Source organism: Chenopodium album, chromosome 5, assembly GCF_948465745.1.
Source record: "Chenopodium album chromosome 5, dcCheAlbu1.1, whole genome shotgun sequence".
Lineage (NCBI taxonomy): Eukaryota > Viridiplantae > Streptophyta > Magnoliopsida > Caryophyllales > Amaranthaceae > Chenopodium > Chenopodium album.
Window position 1 is genome coordinate 15004812 of NC_137838.1, and position 14498 is coordinate 15019309.

At 34.0% G+C, this 14498-nt stretch overlaps 1 protein-coding gene across 1 annotated transcript in view; it reads left to right on the forward strand.

Annotated features, from left to right (window-relative positions):
• LOC145631965 (E3 ubiquitin-protein ligase UPL6-like) overlaps positions 1-14230 on the forward strand; it is a 28726-nt gene extending 14496 nt beyond the window's left edge. The window contains exons 13-27 of the mRNA XM_081684207.1: positions 1459-1602; positions 2774-2857; positions 2943-3029; positions 4197-4337; positions 4422-4547; positions 5257-5355; positions 7541-7608; positions 7952-8018; positions 8873-9043; positions 9129-9218; positions 9591-9671; positions 12048-12121; positions 12864-12935; positions 13016-13105; positions 13734-14230. Coding sequence (XP_081540333.1) covers positions 1459-1602; positions 2774-2857; positions 2943-3029; positions 4197-4337; positions 4422-4547; positions 5257-5355; positions 7541-7608; positions 7952-8018; positions 8873-9043; positions 9129-9218; positions 9591-9671; positions 12048-12121; positions 12864-12935; positions 13016-13105; positions 13734-13800 — 1461 coding nt within the window. The 3' untranslated portion in view covers positions 13801-14230. The remainder of the gene's footprint in view (positions 1-1458; positions 1603-2773; positions 2858-2942; positions 3030-4196; positions 4338-4421; positions 4548-5256; positions 5356-7540; positions 7609-7951; positions 8019-8872; positions 9044-9128; positions 9219-9590; positions 9672-12047; positions 12122-12863; positions 12936-13015; positions 13106-13733) is intronic.
• The last annotated feature ends 268 nt before the right edge of the window (positions 14231-14498 follow it).

The following is a 14498-nucleotide window of genomic DNA, read 5'->3' on the forward strand; positions in this document are numbered from 1 at the left end:
TTTTTTATAACCTGCTGTGTCTCTACTGGACAATCACAGATCTGGTAGGGATTCCATACCGGATCGTCTCATGTTAAGTATGGGACCAAAACAGCCATGTCGGAGTAACATACATAGCTTTTACTTGTCATCTTTTGATGATTTTGATTGAATGGAATATGCATCATTTACACGATACACAGTGTGTATTATGCATGATTTTTATTTTTTAAATATATCTTACAAATGCCTCAAATTTTTCTTAATCTATTCTACATGTGCAAAGCTCATTGACCATTGATTGACTCACATGCTTACTAAAATCTATACCTAGTATATTGAAAAACTATCCTTTAGAGACAGGTGTCACCTGACTAACCTCCTCCTTTTATCTTCATGTTTATCCTATTTTTTTTTTTTCTATGATCTCTTTGTTTTCCTGATATTTTCCCTTTAAACATTGAACATTAATGTATCAATTTAAATTCTTTCAACCTTTAAGTCCAATCTCTCATTATTGAATCTAACTCTCAAATGTTGCTCATCTGTGTCCAACTTTGTTTCAACCGTTTCAAAGAATTTGTACAATGATGCATTTATAATAAATGAAAGAAAAAATTTGAAAGGTAGAAATTGTATCGTTAATAATATGCTATTAGATCAATCAGTGGCGTATTTTCTTAGTTTTCCTTCATATACAATCTTAATCAAATTGATATAGAGTGCCTTTCATCACTTTTAGCCTAATATAGGATGTTCATTGCATTGGCCAACAATATAGTTTCGAGTAAAAATATAAACTTATGAAACAACAGCTTCATGATTTTCATATTTAATTAGTTTTGATTTTGCACGATGCACATGATTTTAATTTCTTAATATAACTTTTTACTTTGCTATAATATTGGTAATCTTGGTCTCATATATTGTGGCAGAAGGCAAGTCACTTATAGCATGATAGTAAGGCATTTGTATACATTGATGCTATAAAATATAATAGTTATGGTGATCACGAGGGAGATGAGGAAAAAGGATTTGTTGTTAATGCAATTATGCCATGGAAATTTTCCTTTTACTCTGCTATTGAAATGTTGCACTTGTTACTATTAATTTGTTCCAGCATCATTTCTTTTGTTGGCTTGATCAGTTAAATGTTGAAACATATCATATGAAATAAAAGTTCTTGGGTTTGGGCATTGATGATGTTTGATGCTTCATTCACTCTTTATTTCTGAAATGCCTTCTAGTCTTTTACAAAATAGACAATGCCAAATCATGAGTATACCTGTGATGGAGTCTTACAGAAATTTACCTTTTTGAATATATGGTGTAGATGTATATGGTCATGCATGCATGCTCTGTGAATGCTTATATTTTGTCAAATTCTCGTGTACACTTATCTTCAACTATAAATTTATGTAATTTTGTTAGTTGGTATATCCAACTTTACTGAATCGGTGATATAATTTGATCTTACAGGCATTATGGCAATTGCTGTGGGTGAATCCAGTGGCTCCATTGAACTTGGTTAAGTCTAATAATGAGAGTATGGCTTATAAGAAGCAGCCATTAGAATTTTTGCAGCATAGGGTCAGCGTAGTTGTGGCTGAGCTTCTCACTCAGGTATTCAAGGCTCATGAACTAAATGAATTATTTTTATTGACTTGTCTCTCTGTTGATAACAGGATTTTAGGTAGAAAGATTATGTTAAATTTGTGAAAAATGTACTGTTGGGTCCTTATTGATAACAGTTTAGATCACTTAACTGTAAATTTCTTTCTGAAAATATTTTTTAAATCCCATTGATAACAGTTGGGTCCTAATAGTTTGATCTGGATAATACAGTTTGGATCTGACACAGGGTGTGGTTGTGAGAATTTGATTTTTGATTTGGGTTCTTGGTTTGAGGGATATACAGACTTTATTCAAAGAAATACTGTGATTGATTTTTGAGTTCTCAACAATATGCGTCAGTATAACTTTGTGGTAGCTTAAGGAACATGAATGGTACTCATTGGTTTTTTGGGATCAAACAAGAGCTGGGTGGATTCATTTTCTATTCAGTATCCTTGACTTTGTCAAAACTATTGTATTTCATAAGGTGTTATGCTCACAATCATCTTTTTAGGATGGTTGATTATTACATGCTCAGATTTCCATTGAGGGACTGGTGTTCTTGAATATATCTTGTTATTGGTCTCTCTTGATTAGATTATGGTGTTTCCAGTATTGGTTATGTGACCATATATAGAGCAAATGTAATCAGCTGTTCAGCTCTTCTCTACATTTATGTTTGGAAGCCTAAGTAGCAGTCAAAGCTTTTGTTTGGCCAAATTCTTCTGTCAACTCTATACCAATGAGGGCTATGACTAGTATCTAGGAGAACCTTAAAATATGTTAGTCTGGTGATGTGTTTTGGTTATTTAAAACAAATTGAATTTTGTTCTTTAATTGCGAGCTGATTGAGCTTGCTACACGTTTGTGAAGGCAGCTTTTAAAGCTGTAGGGATCAAGTGTGTTCATTCAGCTACTATCCTGGAGCAGTTGCAAGTCTCTTGTGCGTGTGTCAGTTTGCATGAGGGACAGTTTTCTGCTCTTCTTTTTCTCTCTTTCTTTTTGGGGGGCGAGGGGAATAAGGAGGGGAAATAGAGAGGATGATGCATAATTGCATAGTATGTGAACTGAGATTGTTGATTTTCTTTAGCGTCTATAGACTCTAAACACATCTACATTACCTGAATTAAAGCGATAAAAAACTCATGTACTTGCTTTACATGTCATGTCATTATTACAGTTGCAAGATTGGAACAATAGAAGGCAGTTTGCCCCCTCAAGTGACTTTCATGCAGAGGGTGTAAATGACTATTTTATTTCTCAGGTATTTTCTTTTTATCTGTGAACCCTCAACCCTCAGAGACACCAGCTTTGTCCAGTGCTGACCCTTGCAATATATTTTCTCCCAGGCTATGCAGGAAAACACTAGGGCACGTGAAATAATCAAGCAAGCTCCATTCTTGGTTCCGTTTACAAGCAGGGTCAAAATATTTGCTGTGAGTAATCATCTAGTTGTTTCCTTTTGTTCACCATTGAAATGTGATTTTATGCTCTTGAAAAATTGATGTATTTGGTCTCCTTTGATAAAGTTTTGTTGCTATTTTGTTCAATGTATTTTGCTTTCCATTCTTAGTAGAGGTGGAGGCATCGTACCGTTACTTATTGGATTTTTAGCTTTCTGTTGTATAAAAGGCTGTTATATGCTGACGGCCGAAATTTGTATTGTTACGTGTTGCTTATTTTATTAAATTGTAGAAGTATAAATTATTTTTGTCTTAAATTTTGCTATATTACTTCTTAAAATATAAGATGTATATTCTCAAATTGGTATATAACTTATATTCAGAAATTATATCAATTTTATATTTATAGAAAACTGTTGTGATTATTGTATAAATAATAATGCTTTGGAAGGTTAAGGAAGATAGATGAATTATGCAGCTAATGAAAGAGACAGAAAAGGTTTATGCAACCTTTTAAAAAAAAAAAGATTAAGTGGGTAAAAAAAAAAACCCAGAAATTCTAGAATATGATGTTAAGTAAAATTTGTGGTCGTGGTTGTCAATGTAAAAAAATAAAAAAAAAAGGATGGAAGAGGATAAGTATGAGTTTGTTGAAATTGGGAGGTGAAACTAATAGAGTTGGAATGAAAAGGCATGAATGTTTCTAAAAGAAGAAATGGAAATATAAGGTGGATTCATGGCATCATGGTACTTTTATTAAATTTAAGTATAAACTTCCTCATATTCTTTGCAGCTGCCACTACAAGTGAGAGTCTGATATGAAGGTATTATTGTAATTGTAGGTAGCTGTAGCTGATATTTTGATACTGGACTTGAGCTTTATTGTGCAATTCCATAAATTAAACAGTCAGTAATGGAGCCATAAACTCAAAATTAGGTGGTCACTTTAGGTTAGATTAACATTTTCACACGTACCGTTGCATGGATTTATAGAGGAATCTAAGTGTACAGGCCTGTCTTTTCCTACTGGCAGTCTGCAGATTCCCATCCTAACTCTTTTAGCAACAATTGTGTAAAATACTCTGCTGAATTACTAAACCTTCGACTCTTATGTTTTTATTCATTGCAAAACCTGCTCTTCCAGTTTTCATTATTGGCAAGCTTTGGTTGTAACCTGTGATTTTTCATTCCTTTTATTAGTCACTGCTGGCTGCAGCAAAGAAATCAGATGGTTCTCGTGCCGTCTTTACTAGAAATCGGGTCAAAGTACGGCGAGATCACATTTTGGAAGATGCTTTTAATCAGTTGAGTACATTGTCAGATGATGATCTTCGAGAGCGGGTAATCTTCTTATTTTTAAATTAACATCGTTTTTTTTCCCTTGGGGACGATGGGTTTATAATGGGAGCTGTTCCCATTTTTCAGATTCGTGTAACATTCATTAATGAGCTTGGGGTTGAGGAAGCTGGCGTAGATGGTGGTGGTATTTTCAAAGATTTTATGGAGAATGTCACTCGAGCTGCTTTTGATATACAGTATGGATTGTTTAAGGTTGTCAATTTCCATGAAGTTATACTTTGTAATCTTATCCCTTGCTGAATCTCCTATTGCTTGCCTGTTATTCACACTTCATAGTTGTAGTTTTGATTCTTTTGATGCAATTAAAAATCTGGTTGGATTACTTATACCATAATATTGAAAATTTACTAATTGGATTATGAGGTTGCTTATAATTCTTTTGGGCGATTTTTTTTTATAACACTTTGATTGTGTGACCTTTTTTGCTTTTACTTATCTCCCCTCACCCTCGTCTTATCTCCTCTCCTCCCCCCTTGTACCTCTGATATTAGGAGTATACCTTCTAATCTAATTTTGAATTCTAGTTTACTCGGCAAAGATGTGAGGGTTGTTGGCTTGGCTCTACTCAGGCTTGTGACTGTGTATGTGTTGTTAGTATACTATGTATGATTCCCTTTTCAGTGCTATATCCTCAGTTTCTCACATCTATTTATTTTTGTCTATGAATTGAAAAATATTATCTTGGTTGTTTATGTCATTTTGGGTTTTATGTCAAATATGTCACTTACTGTTGTTCTTCGGTTGAGGTAGGGATTTTTTAATTTATGGTTTATACAAAGTAGCTGACTACAACTTTTATAATACAGAAATAAGTTATGTTTTGTTCTGACTTACATATTTAAGCTAATGATACCTGTGTTGCTTTTAGTTCAGAAGATTTACTTGTTCTTTATGGATCCAGGAGACAGCTGATCACCTACTCTACCCTAACCCAGGGTCAGGTCTAGTCCATGAACAGCATCTGCAGTACTTCCATTTCTTGGGAACAATTTTGGCAAAGGTAAAATTTATATTTTCTACTCTTAAATCACAGATCCTACCCTTTTTTGGTACTGGAAATTATTGTGTTGGCCTTAGTTAACTTAACATATGGAATTGATGACAAGGTAATTGTTGTTGCTTCTGTAATCCATTTCCAACCTGTAAAATTTTACTCATTTGGATGTGAATTTCTGGTTATCTCAGAAAATAGCTGGGGATGTTTGGTTCGAAATTGATACTCTTAATTTTTCGCTAAGGATTATCTCAATTCAGTTATGAAAAGCTTTTCTAGACTTTTGATTCTTTCACCTAAAATGTTGAAAGGTCTTCCATGCATGAAGTTGGCACCTACCTTGATATGTCATGTTCATTATGACTGTATTTTGGTCAGTAACTTCATATTCCTCCCTGTGAAATTGAATATTAGGGAGCATACTTTTCTGATACTGTAGTGCCTTTTCTTCTCGGTCTTCTTTTGGAATGTGTTGAGGGTAACCTTCATTTTTTTATTGCATGGTTGAGAATGTATTTCCTAACTTTTATGAGGCCAATAATTTTTTGATATTCTATTCCCTTCTCGTGTTTCGGAATCATGTGGGTAGGGTAATGATATCATGAATTGACACTTGACAAGTTGACAGTGTCTCCGAAAGAGCTGGCACAAGGAGTAGGGTCTATAATTTAGCGGGATAGTTTTCCAAAACAGGCAGTAATTTGATTATACATAAACTTCTGTTCTTTTCTATTGTTAGATACTCCCTACATTCAGTTCATAGGCTAGTTTTCCTCTTTTACATTGTCCCCCAAATGTATTATGCATAGTTTGTATTTATGAGGTATTAAATAATTCTTCACTTGTACCAATTACTCTTCACTATTTCCTCACAAGTAGCTCTTGTAAAAACTTAGTGATAAATTTGGAATATCAATGAAAAAGTATTGTGAATTGTGATTGTGTTTTTTCACAAACTTGACCCTCTCCGGTCTTCACCTAGTCATGTACTTGCCCTTATGAATTGAAATGGAGCTTGGAGGAAACACAAGTGTTTTATTACAACTCTTTCTTTTCTTGGTCATAATGAAATTCACTTTCAGTATATTGTATGATGCAATGTGCTGTTTAGAACTATTGATTAGAGGCGCTGAACTTTGGCTTATAATTAGAATTACATAATATCATAGACAAATTATCAGGGAGATAGCCTTTAGCTATACGAGACTATTTTGTGGTCTTTGAAGATTTTATAGCATTGAGTTTTTTGGGTATGTTATTTAATCTGTACATAGGGGTAGTTGCATGTATTGAGTGATTACAGTAATAAAGTTGATTAAGGGAGGCCTCAAAATTTGTTGCTTTTTTTTTTTTTTTTTTTTTTTTAATCTGTACATAGGGGTAGTTGCATGTATTAAAGATGGATGGGTCGATAATTTGAGTATGAATAAACATCAGAATTTAAGATGTAATAATGTCATGATATAAAATTCTTCCCTGTAAATACATTAATTCTGGTCAGTATCTTTGTATGTTTAACTCTTTTGGCCACTTGAAAATATCAAACTATGTCTAGTCGGTAGTTATTTATGTTAACTCTTAAAATGAACTATTGGATGAGGTATTTAGACATTTACACTGTAATGAAATATATTCACTTTGGTTATCTTAGTTGTTTAATATTGGAAACTGGAGCTTTTTTCTTATATAATTGTTATTTGTTAACGTACACTGAGATCAGGTGTGTCTTGACTAGCTATTTTCAATTATGGAATTATGGTATCTTATGTCTTGTGACCTCTTTTACTAGACAGTGGATAACCTCTACCCATTCTTCTATGATTGTTTCTTACTAATATATCGTACTATATATTTTCTTTCTTCTTTTTTTGTGAGTACTGTTGACAAATTTAATATTTTTATGTCTTAGTTGAAATTCTTTCTTTAGCTCCTCTGCGAAAGGTATTCCAGAAAAAAGCCTCCACTTTTGCTGGGTTGAGGTGTATTTGTGTGCCTGTCACCTTCCTAGACTATGCTCCAGCTGGTGTATTGCTGGATTGCAGTTGCTATGGAAGCTGGCTTACTTTGTACTGCAAAAATATATTAATAAAAAATATTTCAACTTCCAACTATAATGAGTTTAGTGAAAAACCTCAAAGTCTCAAGATTTAAATGAATTACAGTTTCTTATTTGCTTTTTCTTATTGGACAGGCAATGTTTGAAGGAATTCTTGTGGACATACCATTTGCAACATTCTTCTTGAGCAAACTAAAACAAAAGTAAGGCCCGGAAACTAATCTCTGTATATTTCACTATGTATTGGAACTATGTCCAGTCAATTGTTTATTCTTGCTATTATGTACTTGACTACTCTGAAACTTTGACATGGCACTTAGGTACTTGTTTCCTATTTTTGTGTCACCTACACCTAGTTGCATTTTTGTCTCACCTACACCTAGTTGCTTAATCGGCCATTGAGCCAAATATGTCAGACCTAGTGTTTTTTGGCTTATGGTATATTTCTTTTTGTGTGTGTGTGTGTGTGTTAAAACTTCTTGATTACCAGCACTGCTATGATATAGTTCACTTTGGATTCACCTTCTTTTGTGTCTTTGATCCCAGGCATAACTATTTAAATGACTTGCCTTCACTGGACCCAGAACTATACCGCCACCTTATATTTTTGAAGGTATGCATCTTGGTCTTGGTTATGTTTTGGAAATCTTATCATAACTTTTTTGCAACTTTGGTTGTATGTGGTTGTTGGCAATGTGATCGATTATAACAATTCAAATCATATATGTGATAGCTAATGATTCTCATCAATATAATGCTCTAGCATATCTTGCTTAACGATCTTTAAAAATTTAGCATTCCAATATCTGTTATTACTGAATTTATACATAATATGACTGCTGATACATCATTTTCTAAAAAAAAAAACAAAAAAGTCTTTTTCAACCTGTACTCTCAATTTTCTGCTTGATGTGAATATTTGTCAAATGTTTCCATATCTTGGGCTTCGTTGAAAACTTTATATGATATTTAGGTATTATTTGACATGAATTAACAGTTAAGGCTTTAAATCGTCAGTTAGGCAGTAAAATGTAGGGAAACACAAATGTATTCTGTATTGACTCTCGATGAAACATAAAAAGGATACTTTCAGTATCCCTCCTGTTCGTTTCCTTTTAGCTTAGAAGTGTTGGTGCATATAATTAACACATTTGCTTTGTGGTTCCTTTAGTATGTACATTTTTTTAAGTCCTTGCGGGGTATACATCCTAGGTTGTAAAGTAGTCATGCAGGTTGATTTTCTTTTATTACTGAGATTGGTTAGTTCTGTATGCATTATCTTTGCCTTTTCTTTCGTGAGATGGAAGAGTAGTAAAGAAAATGTCAAATGTTATCTCTTGTTGTTTAACTGATTGCTGTCAGTTATCACCTGCTTTCCTTGTTTGCCATTTTACGATGTGTTTCAGAATCTACCATCTTTTGCAGCTAATTGGTATTGTTTTACTTTAATCTTGTATCTACCTGCAGCATTATCAAGGTGATGTTTCAAACTTGGAATTGTACTTTGTTATTGTGAATAATGAATATGGAGAACAAACTGAAGAAGAGTTGATTCCTGGAGGGAAGAATATTCGTGTTACAAATGAAAATATGATTCCATTTATACATCTAATAGCGAATCATCGATTGAATTATCAGGTAATTCATATTTCTTTATGTATGTACACTTGGCTTTCTACTTGCAACATAAATCTATGAAACTAATGAATACTACTACTATCAGATACGTCAGCAAAGTTCGCATTTCCTCAGAGGATTTCAGCAACTCATACAAAAGGAATGGATTGATATGTTCAATGAGCATGAACTTCAGGTATTGTCATCTTTTTTCTCTGAAAAGAGTGTATTCCTTTCTTCTGTTGTTTCTGTATTCTATCATTTTGCCTTTTTCATGAAGAAGGAAGCTATTAATAAAATTATAAGCAGCTTAAAGCTCCTGTATAGTGCTAAACTTTATGGGTTTCAAGCCGATTTAGGCTGGAACGCTGGGGATGGAGAGTTTATAAGTGCAGTTATCATATAATTTACAAGCGAGAAAATATTTCCTTGCAAATCGTCTACTGTTCTATGCTTTCTTCTCATTAAAATGTGTTATTTTGTTGTCTTCTATTTAAGTAATTACCTTTTCTGTTCTGCATCAATTTGTACTTGTGGGATGGCCCTTAATTGTTCTTCGCCTGTGTAGATTCTGATATCAGGTTCACTTGATGGTTTGGATATTGACGATCTACGTTCTAATACCCAATACTCAGGCGGATACCATGCAGTATGTCTTCTCTCTTTGCCTTTTCTCCTAACACTAAATAAATTGCACTCAGCTATCTTAATGCAGAAAGTTACTTTTTTGTGAGAGAAAAGTCTGGGGTTTGGGATGCAGAAAGTTATTTTGTTAAGCTTGAAGTACTAGAGAGTACAATAGTGGCTTGTTGGTAATTTAGGTTAATGTTTTTATATTTCCATTACAATAAGAATGGAAACCATGGTGTACAAACCGTACAAGAGTCCAGTTTCAAAGTTTAGAAAAGATGAAAATGCTAGCTACTAATTAATGAGAAGATTTTTTTAAAAAAAAAAAAAAAAAGGCTAGGTAATTAGTCCCATAAAATTTACCCTTATTACCCAACTACTTTTATTCTCTCAAAATTACTCTTAAACTATCAAAAGATACCCATACTACCCAGTTACTGTTATTCTCACAAAAGTTACCCGTAAACTATCAAAAATTACCCACATTACCCAATTACTTTTATTTTCACAAAGGTACCCTTAAACTATCAAAAGTTACCCATTTACTATTAAAAGTTACCCATAGTGTCACAAAAGTTACCCATACTTCTCTCATTTTTCTTCCCGCCACACATTAATTAATATACACCTGGTTTTTGTAAAAGTTTTGTCTTTCCTATTCTCTTTAATAAGCATAATCCCTCCTAATTGGAGAGATTTGAAGGGAAAACAGAGATCACCTTTTTCCTCCCTTTCTCTTCCCTCCCCTTCCTTTCCTTTCCCTCTTTGCTATCCAAACAAAGTGTAAATAAATGGTTAAAGAGCCAAAGGATAGCATAAAATACAAACAATATAACTACTTGCCCTCAAGTTGGATCTGTATACAACGATCACCCAACTTGCATAATAAAAATAAGAACTATTCCTTGCTCAAAGTTCCTATAACAGCTCAGCAGGTTGGTACTTGGTGCATAGATGCAGTCATAATAGTTCCATCTAAGAGAAGCTCACACCCAAAGTGACAACTTATCAAAGGCTATTCGTATGATCACGGTAAAATATTAATATAAAAGACGAATTGGATGAAGATGGATAAGCCCTAGAGAGTTTATGAAATTTCTTCAACCACTTGATTTTACAACATAAAAGCCATAGAATGGTATACCACCTTTCATCCTTTTGGAGAATGAGCTGATTGAATGCCTAAAAAACAATTCTACAAACTTAGGCCTTTAAGTGTGAAGGAGTTGCATGTTACCAAATTAATGCCAGTAGAAGCCAAGTAAATCATCAACATAGACTAGATCAATTAGAAACACATTCTGTCTTTCCATACTGTACACTAAGGCCATTATGCATGACAAGGGTACCCAAAGACTTGTTATTGATTAAACTGGGAGGGGAACCAAATCTCATAAACATATTTCCTTGAAGTTGAGCTGTTGGCTTCCGATGTATGACATTAACGGTAGCAAGGACACTCTCCCTATAATTAATTACACAATGAACCTTAATTTGAAAGATGATGTCTCAATGTGAAAATGTTTGCATTGTATTCTTTTTGTTTGTTGTGTTGTTCCCACATTTGATGTTCGTTGAACTAAAGTAATGGATTGGAAGTGAATTATTTTCCTTGTCATAACTAAATACATTGATGCATTCCTGAATGAGGTTTTGACCATCCTTGTATTCACTTATCACATATGTCAATATTGGTGGAGGTGGGGGGTATGATGGGTCTATATTGTCCAGGGTTTCTGCTGGCACACTCCTCCCACCCCCTTTCCCCTGGTTATGGAAGACCCAAAGCAAAAAAGTCTTTTCTTGTCAAGGATGCTTTTGCAAGTTGCCATGCTATCATTTGAATGGACAGGCATGGGTTCCCAAGTTGCGTGTTGAAGCTTTCTTTTACAAGAGCCTCATTATCAAAAATGAGTTTGTGGCATCTCCGTGTTTTTTTTAGCCTTTTTTTTAAAAAATTTATTTTAGAAAATTTTTCTTTGCAGATACAACTTGAAGTAATGTTCTGTGAATTTACTCAAGTGTTGTGTTATCTATAAGTTCAGTTCTAACATAAAGGCTTTCATCTTTGGGTACTTATATACTTGCAAACTACAAATTGTCATCAATTCAAATGCCTAATTCCCTTGGTGTGTATTTTGTCCAAATTCTTCTAAAGATTCAATCATTGAATAAGACAGGCTGTTTTGATTGAGGATATTGACTGACCTGTTGAAGATTTGACGCCCTTGAGAGTCATCATTAGATTTTTCGATTGTGCATTTTCTGGTCTTTTACATTTTTTCCCCTTACTGTTACTTGCATTACTATTGTTAATTCCTCTTTTCAAAGTAATTTGAAGCAAGAAGTAATTTTGCGTTGATAGATCTAGCTAACCTGTTGTTCCTTTTGACAGGAGCACTATGTTATTGAGATGTTCTGGGAAGTCCTCAAGAGCCTCTCTCAGGAAAACCAGATGAAATTTCTGAAGTGAGTGTTTTAGTAGTCTTTTTGAAGCCAATCTAGATACCATTCTTTTATCTGATGCTTTTAGTAAAACATATGGATTGGACAAATAAGAACAATTTCCCCATAGATCTCTTAGTGATAGTGTGGGTTTGAGATTCCCAGATGTTTGAAGGAAAACTTGTCTTGGGAGCTTTTACATATATATTTTCAAAAATCAACTCTTATGATTTCTGCTAAAATACAACTTAAGACATTAAAATTAAGCATGAAATGTATTTTCAAGATATGAACTTTTATGATTTCTACTAAAATACAACTTAAGATATTAAAATTAAGCGTGAAATCCCCAACATTGCGATTAAAACAGAATAAAGGTGTATACATTTTTCTATCTATGCATTTCTTAAATGTTGGATATGCGTTATTTTACTGCTGAATTTGATTTAGTGTCAAAATCATGTATCCCCGTAGAAAAAGTGCTGAGCATGTGGAGTTTAATGTATAATATTCCACTGTGTTACTTTGTTTTTCAAAATTCGTTACACTTCCCTTATGGGAAGTTGCATAATAATTGCAACATTACTTTATTTGGCTAAGGTTTTTCTATTACTTTAATTGCATTATTTTGTGTCTCTCTTCTTGCATTCCCCTCATGTTGCAATTTTGTAGATGGAAGTGTTTTTAGTACAAGTGTGAGTGAATTGAGTTCTTGCATGAATTTCTGAATAAGACTCAAACTTTTGCTATTTCTTTTGCTTCCTAGATTCGTCACTGGATGCTCTCGTGGACCACTTCTTGGATTCAAATCCCTGGAGCCTCAGTTTTGCATACAAAGGTTCTGCTTTTTTCTATATAAAGACATCATTGTGTGTGGAGATGGCACGTTCTGATTAATATGCTTGATTACTTTTGTAGAGCTGCTGGTAGTGCTTCAGAGGAAGCTCTTGAACGCTTGCCAACATCAGCAACTTGTATGAACCTTCTGAAGCTTCCGCCATATAGAAGGTTAGTGTCTTTGTCCTACTTTTCTTTCATCAAGTAGACTTAACCATATCTTTTGCTGCCAATCTCCATTGAAAATCTCACAGACTCTGTTAAATGCTGCCTTGGCCTAGCCAATCCTTTCCATGCCTAGCTTAATTTTGGGATTAGTTTCTGAGTAATAATATAGTGCAAGCTGCCTTGAAATAGCCATATGCTGGCCATCTCACATCTATTGGCGCTCTCTTTTATTTTATTTATTATTTTTTTTATCATATGACCCTTTGTTCCCTACCCCCGCCCCTCCTGTTCAATAAAAGAAATGTTCTGTCTTTTCCACATCAAATATCAGCAATGTCCAAAATTTGAAATCAGCCAAGCAGAGCAACAGTTGCTCGTGAACTCTTTTAAAGGAAGCTTTTGTGTAGCAATGTACCCTATTTTGAATTTTCCTTGTGCCCATAACGCTATTTGATGAGTCTGCATACATAATGCCAGCACTGAGTGGCCAATTTTCTCGTCTTCAAGCTTCTAGCATACTTTATTTAATTGGACTTTGCTCTGTGCATGCATTTGTTCCCCGGATTTTTGCAGCAAATAAAACTTGTCTTTTTTCAAGTGATGAATTCTCATTAGTTATTTTGTCATATAGCAAGGAGCAATTAGAGAGTAAATTGCTCTATGCTATAAGCTCAGATGCTGGATTCGACCTGAGTTGATACACCCGTGAATTTTCTGCCAACACCATATCTCATTTCTTCAAGTGATCAGAGACATGCTCCTTGGGTGCTCTCAATCGGCATTCAATTACAGCCACAAAAGTCCAACAGGCTTATTTATTCATTTTCAAAGGCACCATCAAGCAAAATCACACAGGAGAGAGATGGCCAAGATCAGGCAAAGAACCATTGTAAATAAAAGTATATGATCAACTTGCTTCATATACATGTATATGTCTGAGTTCAAAGTTTTAGAATACTAAGCTTTGCAACGTTGTATGTATAGGGTGATAGCCTACCTTGCATTGAGCAATGTTAGCTTTTGTGGAATCAACATATATTGGCAGGTTTAGAAAAAGCCATGCTCCTTGAGTGTTATCAATTAACATTCAATTACAGCCGATTAAAGAGACCTGATATTTTAGACAAGAGTATATTGCTTGTTCAGAACTCATATTCAACTATTCAAGGTTGGCTTAGTTAGGATAATCAGTGCTCAAAACTCATGCTTAGCTTAACAAAACATGTTTTCAAAAAAAATTCAAGGTTGGCTTAGTTAGGATAATTTTTGTAGGGGACTTATTTTATTGTGACTGAGATGGTAAAAAAATAACAGTTACCGATAATAGAACGTGTGAAAATGGTGAAAATTTAGTAGGTTAATCCTTACATGTTGACTTAAATAAAGTGCAAAAATG